The sequence below is a fragment of the Onychostoma macrolepis genome, chromosome 03 (assembly GCF_012432095.1).
Source record: "Onychostoma macrolepis isolate SWU-2019 chromosome 03, ASM1243209v1, whole genome shotgun sequence".
NCBI lineage: Eukaryota > Metazoa > Chordata > Actinopteri > Cypriniformes > Cyprinidae > Onychostoma > Onychostoma macrolepis.
In genome coordinates, this window is record NC_081157.1 from 20,463,716 (window position 1) to 20,485,496 (window position 21,781).

At 33.3% G+C, this 21,781-nt stretch overlaps 1 protein-coding gene across 3 annotated transcripts in view; it reads right to left on the reverse strand.

The window, feature by feature from the left end:
- Positions 1–25: 25 nt before the first annotated feature.
- The window catches only part of arhgap17b (Rho GTPase activating protein 17b), a 37,258-nt gene continuing 15,502 nt past the window's right edge, over positions 26–21,781 (reverse strand). Inside the window, exons 5-21 of one of the 3 annotated variants that reach the window (XM_058768556.1) lie at positions 19,872–19,983; positions 19,714–19,790; positions 19,272–19,389; positions 19,117–19,185; positions 18,698–18,779; positions 17,273–17,400; positions 16,024–16,135; positions 15,649–15,730; positions 13,560–13,640; positions 13,363–13,476; positions 13,133–13,224; positions 12,022–12,157; positions 9,984–10,214; positions 8,442–8,581; positions 6,873–7,271; positions 2,911–2,957; positions 1,399–1,539 (exon numbers count right to left, since the gene is read on the reverse strand). In XM_058768556.1, the coding sequence (XP_058624539.1) occupies positions 2,950–2,957; positions 6,873–7,271; positions 8,442–8,581; positions 9,984–10,214; positions 12,022–12,157; positions 13,133–13,224; positions 13,363–13,476; positions 13,560–13,640; positions 15,649–15,730; positions 16,024–16,135; positions 17,273–17,400; positions 18,698–18,779; positions 19,117–19,185; positions 19,272–19,389; positions 19,714–19,790; positions 19,872–19,983 (1,981 nt within the window). In that variant the 3' untranslated portion in view covers positions 1,399–1,539; positions 2,911–2,949. Of the gene's footprint in view, positions 1,540–2,910; positions 2,958–6,872; positions 7,272–8,441; positions 8,582–9,983; positions 10,215–12,021; positions 12,158–13,132; positions 13,225–13,362; positions 13,477–13,559; positions 13,641–15,648; positions 15,731–16,023; positions 16,136–17,272; positions 17,401–18,697; positions 18,780–19,116; positions 19,186–19,271; positions 19,390–19,713; positions 19,791–19,871; positions 19,984–21,781 lie in introns of all 3 variants that reach the window. The other 2 variants (XM_058768555.1, XM_058768557.1) reach the window with 2 other exon arrangements.

Below are 21,781 nucleotides of genomic sequence, written 5' to 3' on the forward strand. Positions count from 1 at the left end.
AGAATTCAGATGGAGGAAACGTGCACACAGACGTACAAAAGGGGGTGAAACAAAAAAAAAATCAATATGTACAATTAAGAGCCAATTAAAGAGAACATATCCACAGAAATAAAGACACATACTCACTCTTGAAAGGAATGAATGACTTTGGCTTTCTAGCTGACGGTTCCTGAGCTTGACTGATCCATTAACCCTCTCATTCACATTTATGTTGTCAGTGCTGTTTTTGCATACAGCATGAAATAAAGCTCTGACACAGGATCATACGCGTTTAAAAAAAGCATCTTTGGTCATTTTGTATTTCATAATAGTACATGCAGGGTTTATTTTAATGGTCAACAGTGGATGGATAAATTGGTACTTGGTAGTACATACTCCACTAAACATAAAACCCTGTAAAACACAATTACAATTGTTAAAAACTACTAAACTAACACAAAAATGACTGTAATGTCATAACACTACACTGCAGTCAGTATTGCACCCCAGGAAAAATACTTAAAAATACAAACCATATGCATGTATTAAATCAATTGTATCTGTAGAACCATTATTTTTCTTAAGCTTTTTTAAATCCAATTTTTGTCAAATCTTAAACGTAGTATTAAAAGAGAAAAGGAATGATTAAAAAATTAATTTGAAAAACAACAAAAAAAAAAAAAAAACATTCACCATGATAACCAACAAAAACATGAAGCAAAGTGTGAGGGACATCAGTCACACAAACTCAGTGATTTGGTAAGTTTTTTCAAGGCACATATATAACACTTGTTATGCAAAACATCACAAAACTGAAAGACATTCATACTTGATTAAAACCCAAACCAGCTTTATGCTATTTGTGAAAGAAATCAAGAATGTATAGCATGTTAACATGTGCGTACTGTTTTTTCTTTTTTCCTGATATGTGGTTACAATGTGCCAGCATTGTGAGGACAGAGAGTTTTCTATAGGGGTCAAAGGCTAAAGTGAATGGCTATGTTCGGAATAGCATACTACCATACTATTTGTTCTGTATGTACACTTTTCAAGATGGCATACAAATTTTCTACATCCTTTGAATACCCAGATGACCTACTATAATTGCACACTGTGCTGGGTACTATATCCCACAATGCAATGCATCAACTTGACCTTCCATTTCCAGTGTGACGTTTGAAGCAACTGTGATGACTCACTTGATCATTCTCATAAAATACTTTTATTAAATTTTAAAACTTAAATCTGAATGCTTAATACCTATATTTATTCAAAAGGTAACTGAGGTCATGTTTAAAAGTTTTTCATTTTGTATACTTTCACATCCTTAAAATCAACAGTAAGAATACACTATGCAGTAAGTATGTTAGTATTCTATATCACGAACATAGCTTTCCATTGGCTGTGTGAAGACTGGACTCCGCCCACCTCACAGGGCGGTGTTTTCTGATTGGTGTTCATCTTCTGAGAGTGTTTCTGTGGTTTCATCCTCCTCAAGCTCCGGGACAAGATCCAGCCCTGGTCCCGTCAAAGATCTCTCCTCTTTATCTCCATCTTCATCTGTGCAATCATAATGCACAGTTAGGATATTTCAAAGAAAACATTTGATCATATTTCCACCAAAATTAAACTTCCAAAAAGCCTCAACTTCAAAGAAAACAAGCAATATTTGACAAAACAAGAATGTATCATTTAACAAGATGCACTTGGATGATATCCTATATTAATATTATTTTATTGAAATGATGAAATAATGAAAATAAATGTTGTTTAGTTGCGATATTGGTTTATAAACATATAAACCAATAATAATACTAATATGATATTAATATCTAAACATAAAATGTATACAGCTGTTCAAAAGTTTTGGGTCAGTAAGATTTTTTTTATGTTTTTAAGTATTAAAATAGTTAAATATTACTACAATTTAAAATAACTTTTCTATTTGAATATATTTTAAAATTTGTGCTGTCAAACGATTAATCGCGATTAATTGCATTCAAAATAAAAGTTTTTGTACACATATGTGTGTGTACTGTGTATGTGTATATATATATATATAAATACACATGCATGCATATATTTAAGAAAAATATATATAAAATATACAGTATATAATATAAATTATATGAAAATAAATATATACATGTAAATACATGTATGTAAATATGTTCAAAATATATACTGTATGTGTTCATATATACATAAATATACACAGTACACACATATATTACGTGAACAAAAACTTATTTTGGATGTGATTAATCGCGATTAATCGTTTGACAGCACTATTTAAAATGTAATTTATTCCTGTGTTGCGAAGCTGTATTTTCAGCATCATTACTCCAGTCTTCAGTGTCACATGATCCTTCAGAAATCATTCTAATATGATTTGCTGCTCAAGAATCTATTATTATTATCAATGTTGAAAACAATTGTGCTGCTTAATTTTTTCCAGGATTGTTTGAGGAATAGAAAAGAAAGGAACAGCATTTACTTTTATAATGTTACTATATATATATATATATATATATATATATATGGTAAATGCTGTAAAGTATTTACTGTCATTTTTGATCAATCCTTGCTAAATAAAATTCTTTAAAAAATAAAAATCTGACCCCAAACTTTTAAAACTGTAGCGTATTCAAATGTAAAATAATCAGTAATGTTAAATAATACAGTATCTGTGGCACAGCTAACATTCACCCTGCAGAAGCAGCCGAGATGCATGGGTAGGGAGTTACTGTATGTTTAGTTGCATAAAGCATGTGCTTGTATTTTATCCTAAGACATGCCACAAAGACACTGGTTAGGCAGCTTGTCATGCAGGTTAACTTGCTGTTAGTCGGGTTAAACAGGCAAAGAAAGCGTTCAGACACACACAGATGGAGCTGACAATACATCGACTGATACACCCAGAGTTCTTACCATCGCCTGCCACTCAAACCACACCTCACAGGCAGAAGATCACACATCTGTAACAGTGCAACAACGTCACAACATGTTCAAAGGATCAAACACTGATGACGACGAACCACCAGCAAAGTGAAGCCAATCACAATTCAGATGGCTGTGAACTTCTATAAAGCCAATCCAATCACATCTCAGCCTTTTAAAGTCAACATGAAACATCATCTGCAACCCATTTTACTTCTATATGTCAAAATTAATTGGATTACACAAATTACAACCACCAGTGGTTGAAAGTTTAATTGGAGTTGGTAAGATTTTGAAATATTTTTGGAAAAATATTTGTAAAAAATTTGAACATTTCTTTTGATTAAAAATACAGTAAAACTGCGAAATATTATTACAATTTATAATAACTGTTTTCTATTTGAATATATTTTAAATTGTATTTTATTCCTGTGATGCAAAGCTGGATTTATTCAGTGTCACATGATCCTTCATGAATCATTCCTATATGCTGATTTGGTGCTTAATTAGCACTCAATTATTAATAACGACTCATTATTATCGTCAATGTTTAAAACAAGTTTTGCTGCTTAATTTAGGTGGAATTCACCTCAGATTTCTTTTTAAAAAAATCATTATAAATCTCTTTACTGTCACTTTTGATCAATTTAATACATCCTTGCTGAATAAAAGTATAATTTTTTCTTTCTTACCCCAAACTTTTGAATGGTGGTGTATCATGGTTTCCACAAAAATAATAATCAGCACAACTGTTTTCAACATTGATAATAATAATAAATGTTTCTTGTGCAGCAAATCAGTATATTAGAATGATTTCTGAAGGATCATGTGACACTGAAGACTGGAGTAATGATGCTGAAAATTCAGCTTTGCATCACAGGAATAAATTACATTTTACATTATATTCAAATAGAAAACAGTTATTTTAAATTGTAATAATATTTCACAATATTACTGTATTTTTTTTAATCAAATAAATGCTGAACGTAAGTGATTTCTCTAAAAATTTTATTTTTCTTCAGATTAGCATGTGTACAAATGAACTGTGCACAATAATATAAGGAGTGTGTGTTAGGAAAGTAAACAGGGTGAGTTTAGACTTCATGTTGGCTTTTCGGATGAAGTTCTGATGGCAATGAACCACCAAAAAGAGTGTCATTAAACACTGAAAGTGGTGATTTCTTTAAACAATGCTAGGAGCATTAATCATGGTGGTGGTAATGTCATTAAACGTGGCAGCATCGCAGCTCTCTCTCATGCAGATGCAGTGTGCAGTAAAGCAGGAGAGCGTCTGAACCTCAGGCCAAACACTGAAGGACTCCTGGCAGCGGCTGATATTTCCACAACCGCTGGAAACGGATCCGTCTATTGCAGCATGTGGTTTCACTGACCCAAACTTACGACTGAGATTATTACACACGACGCATCCTACAGTCAGGCCAATGATGACAATCCGTGTTATGAGGGATAAATGTGAAATCCAGACATAAAGATGTATGTGTATGTGTGTGTGTGTGTGTGTGTGTGTGTGGCTGAAAGTCAATTTCGGAAAATCAAACACTAAACTGAAGATCTGTGTTCAGTTCGGAGTTTAAATAATGGATGCCAGGAACAAATAAACATCACAAAGGTGTTGAAAGGCATGATGAATAATAATAAATTATGATAATTAATCGTCACTTTTTTCTTTCTCCCTGATCAAAATGTTACTTCTTTGGTTACATTTCTGTTCAACTTCAGCAATGTTCTGTTTCAGGAAGACAATATTTGAAGCCAAATTAAACAGAAAATTAATGTTTGAATTTGTATATCGATTATATGACATTCAAGGAATGTTTCAGGGTCAATACGAGTTAAGCTCAATTGACAACATCTGCAACATGCTGTCGAGTATCACAAAAAAATTATGTTAACTTATTCCTTAATTTACAAAAACTAAAACATTGTTTAGTTATACATTTATTATGATTACCTTTAGAGACTTTCATTAAGTGCATTTCTGTAAACATGATTTTTGCCTGTTTTTACTCATTTCATTTATTATTTTTATTAATAAAATGTAAATTATTTTATTATTATTATTTATTTTAAATTATTTCCATTTTATAATTCAGCAGTATTTCTTACATGTCATGGATGCTGTCCATTGTTCTAATTAATTTAACAAGGAACATCCCTTTTCATATTTAATTTTATTATTTTTAATTAATAAAATAAAATTATTATTATTTATTCACAATTACTTTCTACATGCCATGGTGCTGCCCATAGAATTTAACTTTCAATTTAATTTGGGGTGGAACATTCCTTCTCATATTTAATTGCATTCATTTTTTGATTATTAAAATATAAATTGATATAATTTTCATTTCTTTATTTTTTTTAATTTATTTAAAATCATTTCCATTTTATGATAGATAGGTATTTTCTACATGCCTTGAATGCTGTCCATAGAGTTTAACTTCTATTTAACCTGGAACATTTCATATTTAAATGTTATTAATATTATTATTATAAATAGAATTTAAATTATTATTAGTTTATTTATTTAAAATCATTTCCAGAGGTATTTTCTACATGCCATGGATGTTGTCTGTAACGCTTAACTTCTATTTAATTAACCTTTATTACACTTTATTAATAATAAAATAAAAATCATTAATATTTATTTTTAACCATATTATTATTATTATTATTATTATTATCATCTAATTTAACATGGAACATTCCTTTAAAGGATCGAGGCAACTAAATCTTGAAGGATGTAATTCCACAACCTTTATATTGTATATTTAAATATAAATGTTAAATAGACACAACTATATAGTAAGTAATGCATAAAACAGTTAACAAAAAGAGCTGTTTTGTCCTGTATTAAAGATTTATCGATCAAACACCACTGCTGTATGCTGCTAACAACTGCACACTGTGTACTACATCCATCCTGACAAACCTACTTAAGAAAATAAAGCTTGTTAACTCTGGATCTGGGATTGTTTAAAAACGTTATAATCTGAAGATGAAGTTTTTAGTCTCCAACAGCATCTGCAAGTTTCTTTCGCCATGTGAAACGAGCTTAATGGAGGGAAACCCTTAGGAGAGTTGTTTGGCAGGCGCGAGTGCTGGGCTTTCTTCCCAATAATGAGCTATTAATGAGGAACACAATAGACTGACGCTGAACACCTGCAGTTTGACTCTAGATGAGTGTGTTTCCATATTAGAGTTGATTGAGCTGTAGAAATGTGTCATAGTGAAACAATCAGAGAGTGCAAATGATATCCATTGAGCGCTTGACGTTCCCATTAGGCTTGTACAGACAAGTCCATTTCTGTAGTTGTGTGCATTTGCCCTCAGGAAAAGGATAAATGTGCTATTTTCTGTTGAATTTCCATATGATGTTTCTATTATTTTTATTAATGAAGAAAAATGATGAAAAAAAAAAAAAAAAAGGCTGGATGCTACCATATAGCTTGCAATTTGGTCATATGCTGTATTTTAGAATGATTATATGTATTTTTTTAATGAAAGTATTTAAATATTTCCATTATGATTTTTTATAATTATATTGGCTACACAATGTAGAAAATTTTGCTCATGTGTTGTATTTTTACAAATAAAATTAAATAATGAATCATATGATAAATAAAATAAAATAACTTTTTATTTTTATTTATAAAAGTATGAAATTATTCCATAATTATTTATTATAATTACATTGGCTAGACATTGTAAAAGATTTTGGTTTTATTTCATATTAACAAATTAAATAATATTTTTTCAATGTAAAAAAAAAACTAAATTTGTATATTTAATATTTAAGGATTTATATTTGAATATTGAACAATTATATAATTTATTTATAAAATAATTTTTTATTAATGTTGTTATTATTATTAATTTTTTTGTGCAAAAATGTCAGAATGTTGTTGGAGTTTTTTCATGATTTTCCTTACCTGAGATAATCTTGGATCCAGAAACACAGACGCCGTTGGCGCCGTCGCTAGGTGGTTGTGGTGGTGGCGGGCCGGCAGGTTTGGGTCGTGCTCGAGGGGTGGGCCTGGGGCGCAGCTGAGAGCCGTCATAAGGAGGTGTACCAGGAGGGGTGGGTGTTCTGGGAGGGGAGGGTTCACTTTCTTCTGTGCTCTGGGGAGGAGGCTGGGAAGGAGGCTGAGGAGGAGGGTGGCTAGGGGCGTGGATGGGGGTCTGGTTGTTGCGGCGGGGTGCAATGAGAGGCTGAGGGGTGCTCAGAGCTGAGGGCTGGTTTGGTGTGGGCTGGTTAGGTGCCGCTTTTACGCTCTGAGGTGTGGGAGGGGCGGCCAGTTTGGGAGGTGCTGGAGCTTGTTTCTTTGTACCTGAAACCAAATGGTCCAGACATGATTTTACTGGCTAACTGACAACATGCATTTTAAAGAGATAGTTCACCCCAAAATGAAAATTCTGTCACCAATTACTCACCCTCATGTCGTTCCAAACCCGTAAGACCTTTGTTCATCTTCTGTGATTCAACTTAATTTGTGTTCTGATGTCACATGGACTATTTTAACAATGTCTTTACTGTCTTTCTGGGTCTTAACTGCGTCAGTTGCGTTGCGGTCTATGCAGGGTCAGAAAGCTCTCAGATTTCATCAAAAATATCTTAATTTGTGTTTAGAAGATGAACAAAGTTCTTACGGGTTTGGGACAACATGAGTGTGAGTAATTAATGACAGAATTATCATTTTTGAAAGAACTATCCCTTTAAGGATGCACTGATTATTACATTTTAAATAATTCGCTTCTAATTAATTATAGCTGAAAAATGTCCAAATACCAAATAGCTTTTTGTCAGAAATAACTTTGATTGAGTTGAATTTTAATTAACTAATTTTGCAAATATAAAAATCAATCCTTTTAAATGCCACAAGTGAACTTAGGCATCACAACATTATAATGTATAGAGTAGAAAAATGGATATTAATTTTGAGATTTGCTAATGATTAAATGTAGCAGTGTTATTAAATTATTATTTAAAGATCAAGTTAGTAAAAGTAATGTAAATGTAAAAATTGGGAAAATGAGCACGCAAAATTAAATATATAACACATTAAAAATATATAATATATACACAAATATATACACTACTGTTCAAGAGAATTATTTTGTTTTTAAAAAAAAATCTCTTATGCTCACCTAGGCTGAATTTTACTGAAAAATACAGTAAAAACTGTAATATTGTGAAATATTACACTTTAAACTCTTTTCTATTTGAATATAATATAAAATGAAAATTATTCCTGTGATGCAAAGCTGAATTTTCAAAACATTTATTATTATTATTATTATTATCATCATCATCAACAACAGGTGTGCTGCTTAATATTTTTGTTTTCAATTTTATATTTAATATTTTAATACATAATGATCAGTTTAAAGCATCCTTGCTTAAATAAACTGTTAATTTCTTTTACTTTTAAATGGAAGTGTATTCTACATTGATAACTATTAAAAAAAAAAAAATGTGAGGACGGATAATAAGTTCTGACCTCTGCGGCCCAAGAATGGACTGGGGCCCTTAGGACCTGAGGTAGGGGTCACCACATTCAGCTGAGCGGGCGTCCCACTCAAACCTCCCGGGCCGTTCCTCATGGCAGGGGGTGTGGATGCAGGATCTCGGGCGATGTTACTGGGGAGAGAAGAAAAGCAGGGAACTTCTATCATGGGATCACACTGCAGGATGTATACACAGGTCAGTTCACATGCAGGGACGTTAAAATGTAGTGGTCCAAGTTGAGTTAATGACTTGCACTGAAAAGTTAATACAGATATATAGTACATGCCTTAAGGAAACACAGTTAGCAAAGTTAGCAGTGTTTTATTCTGCATGCAGTGCATCTTCTCCACTAAAGAAAGAACAAGCAATAGAGAAAGACAAGGAAGGACACACAAATTCAAGCATCAGAGAATATTCTACAGAAGAGAGACACTAGAAGGATTTTGGCCCTGACTGGGATAAATCAGCATGATAATTTGACAAATTATCCTTAACTTGAGATTTTAGAGGCGTTTGCTTCAATCTTCCCGATTTAATAAATCAAAAACAGGAAAACAGGTTGGGAAACCTTTCTTTATCATATTGACCAGGGTTTTTAAAACGTTTTTTTGTTTTGTTTTGTTTTTTGTTTAATCCAAGGGCCTTAAGTGTTTTGCAATGGATTCCCCAAAATATGACGTGTAAAAGACTGGCTGGAAACAAACCAGAAGAAATACATAAAACTGTCCATAAAAAAATAAATACAGATTATTGGGATTAATCTAATGATTTATGATTTCCAAATAGTCTTTACAAAACAGAACAAAAAGTATAACTTCATAATAAATTTTTAATAATAAACTATATTTTAATTTATTTAGAAACAAAAAATCCTACACACTATCCCAAGCATGCAAAAACCATCAAATTTGTTAAGCAATGTTTAAAATTTTTCCTTAAATTTTTTATTTTATTATTTAATTTTTCGCCCCACATTTTCAGTTTAATTTTTACTTATATAAAGTACTGAATTCTGGTAAACTGGAACACTTTTTTTATTGCCATTATGACAACTGGTAAAAAAATGTCCCAATTATCCTGAATTAACCCTACATATATAGAGAGAAGGGGGTTCACTCATAAAATTTGTCCCGGGAACTGTGAATTTTAGCAAGGACCATGTCTAGATAAATCTAAGGTAAAAAAAAATAAAAAATGTCCAATGATAATAGCTTATAGCTTTCCGGTGATCATTTTCTGATTATAAACGTGTTTTGAAGCAAAAACAGCATGAGAATGGCACAAGAAGACGAAGTACATGACACGGCGACAAATGGCGGCATTTGATTGGAGGTCTCCTGAAAGGTTTATAGCCTTACTCTGCAATTGTACCCAATTGTTAGCCATTTGACTGATTTTAAAGCAGCGTTTTGAAGCAATAATCAAGAGAATGGCACAAAACGATGTGCACACGACACATAGATTTCAGCAGCAGGCTCCTGACATCTGGCAGCGGTTGGCGAGGTGAGGTTTTTGCGGTTGCACCAATCCTTACCTGTTCTCCGCAGTCTGCTGAACTAAAGGCTGATGGGTCTGAGGAAGCGCAGCTCCAGCCTGTCCAGCCTCCAGACCCCCGCCAGTGGGCGACAGAGGGGAGGGCTCAAACACGGGAACCCCCCCATCGTCAATGGGAGGCAGAGGGGGCTGGAAGGTAGGCATGGAGTGCTGCTTTTTATTTACTGTGCCAGCTCTACGAGGGGCGATTTCCGGCTGTTTGTTAGCAGGGCTACAGGGAAGAGGGGAGACAGCATGAAACACTCACACTAGAGAGTGACAGTGGGGTATTAGTCTCCACAGAAGGGAAGGAGGAGAAGGACAGGACCACCACCTGACCACTGAGACAGCAACCAGAGAGATGTGTTGGGAACGGATGAGATTTCAAATGGTTTGTAGAATTTAAGGATTCAGCATAAAAATGTAACATTTTCAACATATCATTAAAAATAATGTATGCAAGTATGTATGTATATGTATATGTATATATATATATTTTTTCTTTCTGCAAGTTATAAAGTTACGCCACAGGAAGAAAACAGGTGGCTGAATCATTCACTCAACCATTTCATTAAAAAATGCTAATTTATTAAGGATCGGCACTACTGTGTGTTGCTCTGAGACCCGTGATGGTTGCTATTAATAGGCAATAAATATCAAGTATAGTGCACACTATGCAACTGAATGTTAAAAAAGAACAACAGTAAGAACAACAAACTTTGACACATTTTATATTTTGCCACTAAACTGAATTCTAAAACCTTGAACATTTTTTGTGTATGCTAAGCATCGTACCATAGTTAAAAAAAGAAGTATTCTTTCATTAATGTAAAATTAATCAGTGTTTATATTGTTAACTAAAACTATTAAAATTTGTTTTTACTTTAAATAAAGCTATCTATCTAGCTATAATATATAAGTATAATATATACATATATAATGTGTAAAATAAAATAAATATATACATTTCACATTTTTGGTTAAGTTAAAGTACTAATATGACTAGAACTAAAACTGAAAATGAATTAAACAGAAATATAAAAAAAAACTATAATAAAAATGACAAAAGCAGATAAAAATGATGTGATAAACCCGGTATTGTATATTATGAATACTGCCAGCTCTTTGACAAATTGCTTTAAGTCGCTTTGGATAACAGCATTTGCAAAATACATAACTTATATATTTAATAACTTTAATTATTAAAACTTAAACTAAAATTTAAATTTAAATATGTAAAAAATAAAAGCTAATTAAAATATTAATAAAAACTATACAGTAAATGTGTGTATAAAATTCTGTATATGTATATAAATGCTACTAAAATAACACTGGCATTACTTCAGTTTTTATTAATGAAGCAGTCAAATCTCTTAGAAAGTGACTGCAGCAGCCAGTGACATTCAGCTGAAGGACTCTCCTGTACCTGAGGCACAGTCACCTTTTCAAGCTCTGAATGTTTGGTATGATGGCCTGCGGCAGAGGAGCTGTTTGTCTCCTTCTGAACATACCAAACTGACACTGGACACTTCCTGCTTTCACTCACTGAATAACTAGAATTGGAATTATAGAAACTAGAACTGCATTTACTAGAATACAAATAATTTAATTATAACCTTTCCTTCATTTTAATGCTGCATTAGTGCTTTTGAAATGCAAGTCAATAACCTGACTCATTTCTTTTTTGAATTTGGCACCCATTTCGTAATCATGAAATATAGCAATAATGCGTTTATACATAGCTATGAGCATAAAGTTTATTTATTTCAGAAAGCATACAATAAGCAACGGTTGACAAAAAACAAAGTAAAACAAAAAAAGCAAACAAAAAAAATCGAAAGAAAAACGAAGCAAAACCACAAACAAACATGGCTGAAAAAGATGCATGTGTCATTTGAAATGAATATGTCTAAACAGCCCCCAGCTCTGGTCTCAGACTGTCTGCTTTGACTGTGACGGACTCACTGGCCACTACATAGGATGCGGACACTACTGTGGAGTTGGAGTCGTGTCTGTAAACGCGGGGATGAGACTTGTACCTGTCTTTGCGGGATGTGTCAGAATCGAACGACCCCTGGCTGCCTGGGCGCCTCCTGTCTATGGTCCCGGCTTCTGAGTCAGGGGTCCCCGGGCACCCAGGCATAGCAAACATGCCTGAGACGTTGAAGTCCACATCTGAAGAGCAAAAGAGCAGAGGATATTAAGACATGGCCATGACTGAGCTAACAATATAGGCTAGTAATGATCTTATTGTCAGGTTTAAGTTTTGTTATGTGGACCGTTATTTTGTCATTCTCTTCTGTTTACTTCACTTCCTGTTTCAACGCGATTTAGTTTAGGTTTTATTGGTTTCTGAATATGACCTCCTTACATCGTAACACATACACACACCGACTAATATATATATATATATATATATATATATATATATATATATATATATATATATATATATATATATGCGGTAATACCGCATACCGCGCTATTGAGCCACTCAAAATTACTGCAAGGGAAATTCCTTAACATGACAGCCCTAATTGTTACTCCATGTTTTATTTGTTAAACAAATATATCTAAAGTCACTTTGGATAAAAGTGTTTGCTAAATGCATAAAATGTAAATGAAATAAAATAAAATGTAAAATAAAATTTAAATGAAAACAAAAGTAAAAGTTAAAATACTAAAAATAAATACTATAAATACTAAAAAAAAAAAATCAAGATGGAGGATGAAGTGAAGCATTGGTTGAATATCAATATATTTTATATCGTTCTGAAATGTATTGATAAAAATTAATCTAATTAAATGTAATATTTATTAACAAGTTTTTAGCTTTGCAAATCTGAGTCCAATGCTCACATTAGACCATGGATGCAGGTATATTATAAACATGATAATTTACAACTGCATTTTCAAGTCTGACTTCAAGTGTCACTTTTCCAAGTAGGAAGCTGGAAATTCCATGTTTGAAATTTCCGAGCTGTAAAAGGCAGAAATAGCATGCAGCATATTCAGCTATGAGCATTAGTCAAATCTCCAGTGCGCTTCTCCTGAACAGTCACTGAGGTTGCATCTCATTTAGGAGATGCCTATCTAGACGGTTAAAGCTCACTAGGTTTTAGACAGGGCAACTCTCAATGGTAGCCTTACCTTCAGGGAAGAACCAGCTAGCATGGTTGATTATCAGTTCTATTATAGACACGACATGGACAGAGGTAGTAGCTGCCATCTCAGCCAGGCTTCTAGAAGAACAACAAAACTGTCACATATCAAACTATTTCACAAGAAACAAACAAGGACAATTAACTAATAACATTTTTATATAAACAATGCAATTTTATGGGTAGTGTGAGTGGATTGCTCTTGGGTTTGTGTCTCACCCCTCTGTCTTGGCCCACAGTAAATTGGGTCCCAGTACGATGGCGATGTTGCTCGCTGTCATCTTATTTACGTCACTTTCCAGAGCAAGCTTTGCAAGAAACTTGACCAGGTACCTTCACAGACACAGATGAACTTGTTATGATCACAATAGTCATTCCAAGTCAATGTTAAAAGTTTAGTGTAGTAACAAGCAGACCTAAAGTTGGTCTTGTTGGCCTTTGGTAACATGTCACACACCACCCACAGCGCCTGAAGCCTCTTATCAGGGTCAGAGATACTGCAGACCAGAGAAAACAAGAGGAAATCAGAAAGTGAATACTTCTGCTGTACCTACACACACAAAACCCTGAAAAATCTGAAACATCTTCATCAATAATTCCTAAATTCACACACTTTTTAATTAGTGTAATATCAGAATTGGCGCCATTTTTCATGGCTTTTTCTTTACAGGAAGTAATATTTTATTTAAGATTTATGGTTAAAATTTTAATTTAAGAACATTTTAAGCCTGGCAAGCTTCATCTGCAAACTTTGGTGTCAATCGTTTGAAGCACTGAGAAGCTTTCAAACTGAATCCATTGTACAGGTCAGATCAGAAACCCTTTGAGTTGTTAAAGGGATAGTTCACCCAAAAATGAAAATTCTGTCATCATTTACTCACCCTCAAGTAGTTCCAAACCTGCATGAATTTCTTTGTTCTGCTGAACACAAAGGAAAATATTTTGTTTGTAACCAGGCTGTTTTGGCGCAACACCGACTTCCATAGTAGGAAAAAAAAATACTATGGAAGTCAATGGTGCCTCAGAACTGCTCTGTTTCCCACATTCTTCAGAATATCTTCCTAAAACATTCATACAGGTTTGGAACTACTTGAGGGCGAGTAAATTTTTGGGTGAACTATACCTTTAAGTCATCGTCTTCCAGTGTAAAGAAGAGATCAGACACATGAGCTTATGACAGCTGACGTCAGCCCTTTCGACGCTCCACCTTAAATTACACAAGATCACAGCTCCAGAGATGACTCATTTTATGGGATACAAACATAAATGATTATGTCATCACCCATTTATGATCCCTAGAGTGTAATATTGAGACGTTTCCTCAGGCAGCGTTTTAGTTCAGTGTGAAGTTACTGGTCAAGATGTCGAAAATATGAAATATGTCAGTCCTCACAAAATATCCAACTGAGAATGTAAACTCTTTTGAATTATTTAATGTACAAATATGAAGTTTGAGCATAAAACTTTCTATAAAAGCCATTTTAATTTATTTATTTGGCTACAACCACACAAGAGTCAGAAGATAACAAGGAAACACTAAGCTATTACAGAAACTTCAGTGTATTTATACTTAAGCTAGGCCACATATTTTGTTGTAGAAATCAAAACAATGGAATATTCACAGCAGGGATAAAATCTAATGACAAAGCAAGAATTTTATGTGAACAAAAATTGTATTTTGGGTTGTACTGTGCATTAAACCTAGTGAAATCTTTATTAATCTTTTTTTTAATTAATACTTTTATTTAGCAAAACTGCTCAAAAGTGACAGTAAAGACTTTCATAATGTTACAAAATAAATAAATGCTGCTCTTCTGAGGTTTCTATTAATCAAAGAGTCCTGAAAAAATGTATAATGGTTTAAACAAAAATATTAATTGCAAACTTTTGAATAACTTTGTTTATATTTTGTAATATTAAATGTATGGTAACACTTTACAACAAGGTTCATTAGTTAAACATTAGTTAATGTATTAACTAACATGAACTAACCATGAGCAATACATTTGTTACTGTATTTACTAATCTTCACTAACATTAGTTAATAAAAATACAGATGTTCATTGTTAGTTCATGTTAGTTCACAGTGCATTAACTAATGTTAACAAGATTTTAATAATGTATTAGTAAATGTTGAAATTAATATTAACAAAGATTAATAAACGCTGTATAAGTGCAGTTTATTATTAGTTAATGTTAACTAATGTAGTTAAGTAATGAACCTTATTGTAAAGTGTTACCAAATGTATTATTAAATGACTGGTTGTTGGTTTCGATAAATTAGGACTGATACAGAATTACTGTATTAAGTAATGTGGTCAGGCTGGGCTAAAATAAAACTTTAAGCTTCTCACTTCTCTATTCATTGTTTGTTTGCTAATATGGTTTTATGCTCGTACCCAAGTTAGTCATGTTCAAGATTTGATGAGACTCACTGAAAAACCTTCTGAACACAAAGGCACTGAAGTGATGGACTTTTATGTATTATATGTGAATATGCTTTACTTTGAGGCTTGGATCCACTCTTCATACAGCTGGTAGGTCATCAGAGGTTCAGGCAGCTCCCTCAGGTAAGATTTGAGGGCTCCTAAATAATCATGGAAAAACAAAAGCAACATCAAATGGATTTGCAAACCCTCAATTCTGTTTTAACATGAAATGCAAAGTGGATTTAGACTTAGTTTTTCAAATATTTGGCTATAGCTGTTGTACTCTTCAATCTGGTGAACAGAACTGAAAAGTTTCATAATTCTGGTTTTGTAATCAACGTCACAACCACATGTTTTAAAATCAAACAAATCCAGTCTCATTTTAAATTTTGGGAGTCATTCTAAAGAACTGCGTCCTTCTACGGTGTCATTTACGAAAAATGTGTGGTACCGGCTACAGCATGAGGGTCAGAGTAAAACTCCTCCAGTTGGGAAGTGGAACAGTCCAGTGCCGCCTTTAACTTCTTCAGTTTAGAGGCTCCGGCAGCGATACGGAACAAACCCTGGCACGAAAGGAAATGTTGTAAACACACACGACCTTTGCAACGTGCAGTACAATATAAACTGAGATGCTCATGTATTAAAAAATGACTGGAAAGGCTGTTTTCATATGTGTCAGTGATGGTTTCACAGGGAAATGATTGTCTCGTTTCACTGCTATTATTAGTCTGGCTTTAGCCAAGAAGCAGAAGTGAATCAGTAAACGTCTCTAACACAGATACACTGCCACAGCGTCGCTCTCACAAACCATCAAGGTCATCCAGACCTCATCTGGTGCTCAACCTCGAGTTATCTATCTATCTATCTATCTATCTATCTATCTATCTATCTATCCATCCATCTATCCATCTATCCTCCATCCAACCATTCATCTATTCAACCATCATCTACACATAATCCATCATTCATCTATCATCTATCCACCTCCATCCATCCATCAATCAATCAATCAATCATCTATTCATCCATCTGTCCACTCATCCATCCTTCATCTATTTATCATCTCACTATCATCTACCCACCCATCCATTTATCATCTATCATCCATCTGCCCATTCATCCATCCATCCATTATCTCTTTATCATCTATCCATCGATCAATCTATTATCTATCCATCCATCAATCCATCATCTATCATCCATCCATCCATCATCTATCATCCACCCCTCCATCCATCATCTATCATCCATCATCTCTTTATCATCCATCCATCCATCCATCCATCCATCCACCCATCCATCTATCTGTCTATGCATCCATCCTATTAATCCAATCCATCCAAGCCAAATATTAAGAAGATCTTGCCTGCTAAATTCACACACGTGGATACAGGCAGGTTTATTAAGCTTGATATTTATGAAAACATAAAATATTAACTTGCAACCCTCTTTTATTTGGATTTTGACACTTATGCAGCTTCAGTTTTGAAATGCATGTCAATTAAATGTCATCCATTTAAAACTGGTTCTGTACAAAAGGGCCCTTTGCAAAAGGCAGAAATATTGGCCACTTCCCTGAAAATCACAACTATCTGCCATTGTGTATGCAGTAACAAAGTGCATCCACTTCCCCTCTGGATGAAAACAGTCTTGACTTTTTATCTGTGGGTTCTCATGTGTTGTTTCACAGCGTCAGATACCTCTTCTTGCATGCCGGTTTCCAGTAGCATCATAACGCAGGCCTCCATGGGCAGAGCAATCTCTCTGCTAGTGCGTTTCAGATGTTCTTCCAGAGCCGTGCCAAACGCTGGCTTCTCTGTCCATTTATCTATGTCAGATGATGAGATGAAGAGAGAATGATTTGAGTTATTGCAGGAAACATTTAAGAATCATCACTAGGTGGGCGTGTGGAGCACAGATTCAGGATGATTTACAGTGTGAAATAGGATACATTACAGTGCTGTCCACCAGGAAGCCTTGAAAGAGAAAGAATGATTCATAGCTTCATGACTAGCCAGATCTTTGGGTGAACCTCATAAAACCTGTCAAAAACATGTCTGGGTCATATCTCATCAAAAAAAACACGACAACATCAAAATAAAAACACTATCAATATATTAAGTAAAATTAAACTTTTATATAAAAATTAATAGATAAATATAAATATATGAGAAGAAGAGTATATATATATATATATATATATATATATATATGTGTGTGTGTGTGTGTGTGTCATATGTACACCAAAACATGTTCTATATATACACACATTCATTTATTTATGCAATGTATATTATTTAGCTCTTAGGGTGAATATGATCCAGACATGTTCTCGCTCTCTCTAGAAAATAAATATTTATTGTAAATAAAAATAAGCTTTTATTTTATTATTGAGATATAAATAAATAAATAAATAAATATACATTAACTATACGATAAATTATATAATTATTGTGACAATAAAATTATATACATGTACATATGTACACATACATACATACATACATACATATATATATATATATATATATATATATATATATATATATATATATATAGTAATTTTTGTGCTGTCAAACGATTAATCGCATCCAAAATAAAAGTTTTTTTTACATTATATATGTATATGTACTGTGTGCATTTATTATGTATATATAAATACAAACACATACAGTATTTTGAAAATATTTACGTTTATACATTTTTATTAAATGTTTACATGCATATGTTTGTATTTATATATGCATGATAAATATACACAGTATACACACATATATTATGTAAACAAAAATGTTTATTTTGGATGCGATTAATCGTTTGACAGCACTAGTAATAATTTTCTTCCTTTCTTTTGTTTTTGGGTTGAAATATGCCCCAGACAGACATGTTCTTGACAGATTTTGTGAGATTCACTCTTTTAGTTTGTGAGTCACTTGCGACTAAGTTTGTAAATTATAGAGATCACAGATCAGATAAATATTTTCTCCGTTTCAGAACACAAAACACATCCTCCATAATATTCTCTGAGTTTAATTGCTATTAATAAGGTCATGATTTTAGAAGTGTTGTGAGTGATTCATACGCAGCAGATGCTCAGTGCAGGAAGTGAAGAGTAAATATCACACCTTGCTGTGACTGTATGGTGGGCAGGACGCTCTCGATGGACGCCAAAGCTCTTCTGTGGTATTCAGCTTGGGCTTCTAATAACTGTCAAGACAAATACACAAAAACTTTCTGAGAAGAGGAAAGGTCTGTGGCTCAATGATCTACTAATTGCCTATACTTTACAATATAGTATATAAACAACAGGTTTGTTTATTCAAATGAATTCCACTGACCAGATATGAAAACTACTAGCGTACAGTATAGTAGGAAGACCTATGAATACCACTGACCTTTGAGCGGTTTCTTACTGATGACCAGTGTTATAATTAAAGGTCATTCTAATGCCTTATTTGCAAGTTAAATTCATTATTCCAGTATAGATCGAACTTCATCAGACATTATTTGTCTTATGTGGTTAAAGCTCTTAGAAACGACTTACCAACACATAATAGCAAGCATATTCTCCTTCCTTGGAGGAAAAGCTGTACATATCTGCTGCAACTTGATCCTAAAGATAAAAAGAGATCAGACTAGATTGAATGTGCTACCTAAGGTCACCTAGGAACCTCAAAACAATCTGACTCATACCCATACCTTGCAAATTTCCATTTTGTTTTGAGCTTCATCCATCTCCTCCTTAAGTGTGTCAACTTTGGCAGCCATTGCTTGAGCATTTGCAGCTGACGGAAACGCCTTTGTGGCCTGCTGATACCTGTATTACCAGAGTTTAAAGTATTTTCGCTATTATTATCAAAGGCGCTTATGCTCGCCAAGGTCTAATTCATTTAAATAATTCCGTAAAAAATGTAATATTGTGAAATATTATTTCAATTTATATGAACTGTTTTCTATTTGAATACATGTTAAAATGTAGTTTATTCCTGTGATGCAAAGCTGAATTTTCAGCATCATTACTCCAGTCTTCAGAGTCACACGTTTGCAACATTACAAACATCTCTACTGTCACTTCTGATCAATTTAATGCATCCTAGCTAAAATACTATACAGTATATATACTCTAGCAAAATATACACACCTGGCTTTTACAGAATCAAAATCCAACACAAGCTTGGCTAAATGTTTCCTCTGCTTCAGGATATTAGGAATATCCACCTTCAAGCACAAAAACAAGAGATGTAACCTACAGCGTATGTTTAAAAAGCAGGTTATTTGCATGTCTTTGGCTTTACTTACCTCCGCCAGCTGGTTGAGAGGCTCCAGAATATCTCTCTCCAGCTGAACTTCATGTTGGCTCTGCTCCAAGGCCAGTTTGTTTTCAGCTTCTCCACAGACGTCCATCATCTTTCTGTAGATACAAAAACACAAAGAACACATGATCAACAACTGTTAACATCATGTTCTAACATCATACTGCCTGGTCACGTTTATTATTCTTGAATGCTAATCAGATTCAAATAATAGAGCAGGGCATAATGGCCAAAAATATTATCACAGTATTGTTTTCCATTTCATTCGATATTGATTCTCATCACACACATATACACAAGTACCCATAAAAACACAAATACATACACATAAATAAAAATAATCAAACTATACAATAAAATTAAATAAATAAAGGACTCCTATTACAAAACATTTCCAACATTTTTCTCCTACATATCTTGTATGTAGGAGAGTGTATCCCCATTGTTTTCTTTTTCTAAAAACACCATAAAAGGGTTCGAAGCATCTTCAAAAACCTTATATCTGCCATTAATATGTGTTATTTTCTCCAGTGACATATTCATTGCCATTTCCTTAAGCCACTTCTCTATACTTGGTGCCTCCAACTTTTTCCAATGAAGCACTAGAAGTTGTTTAGCTTGTAAAATGCACATATCGACAAATATATATTCTCTTCTTCTCAATTTTAGATTACTAGAATATAGATGTAATATGAAAATTTTTGGTTCAAGAGGGATAGTAACATTGATTATTTTTTCTATCATACTATGCACTCCTTTCCAGAATTTCAGGATCTCTTCACAATGCCATACACAATGAAAGAAAGTACCGTTACATGAATTACATGATATTGTCATTACATTTATTTAGTAATACTGGAGTTATATAAACTCGCATTAGCCAGTTATATTGTAGTAACTTCAATCTTGTGTTAACAGTTTGTGTCTGAGCATCTCTACAGGCCTCTCTCCAAATACCTATAAAAATGGTTTCTAGGTATGTTGAATTTAGTAATCAATACTACATAATAAATCTCAATTGCACTGCCCAATAATACCATTGGAAATTTGGGCATTGAAGCCCACCTCTATCATAAGGCAGATATAAGAGAGATAGTCTAGGTCGTCTATTATTCCATATGAATTTAGTAACTAGTAAAATCGAGGGAATAAGGCGCTTGGAGGTGTTAGAGGGATAATTTGAACAAGATATACAAATTTAGGCAATATATTCATTTTTTAAATATTTATTCTTCCTATTACAGAGATGGGTAAAGCGGTCCATCATTCAATTGACTTTGCTGCATTGTCAAAAACAGAATCATAATTTGTTGTAACAATATCTTCCACTTTAGGAGTTATTTTGATACCCAAATATGAGAAGGCACTGGATGTTCTAAACATGTTAACATTACTATCATGATAGATGACTTGGAGTTATTTATCCGATATCCTGCAATTTTCCCAAATACCTCGATAAGATGCAGTAGAGCAGGAAAAGATGCATCTAGCTTCTTTAAAAATAATATAACATCATCTGCAAAAAGCGCTATTTTATGTTCGAAACTGAAAATTGTTATACCTTTGATATCTCCATGTCTTCTGACTGCGATTGCGAATGGTTCAATGATTAAAAGAAAAAGCAGAGGAGAAAGAGGAGAGCCCTGTCTACATCTTCTAGAAACATTAAATGGCTTTGACACTATACTATTAGTTAGCACCTCTGCTATAGGATTTTTATATATAACAATTGATTCTTATCACAATATTAATTTTGAACAATTAATGGTGAAGGAAATGCATTCCACATGTTTGTTAGACCTTGAGAATGTTTGTTTACAAGTAAACTCCACAGAATAAGTTACCATATAATTTGGGGCCACATGAAATATGTTTTTTTCCGTGTTTACGATTTTT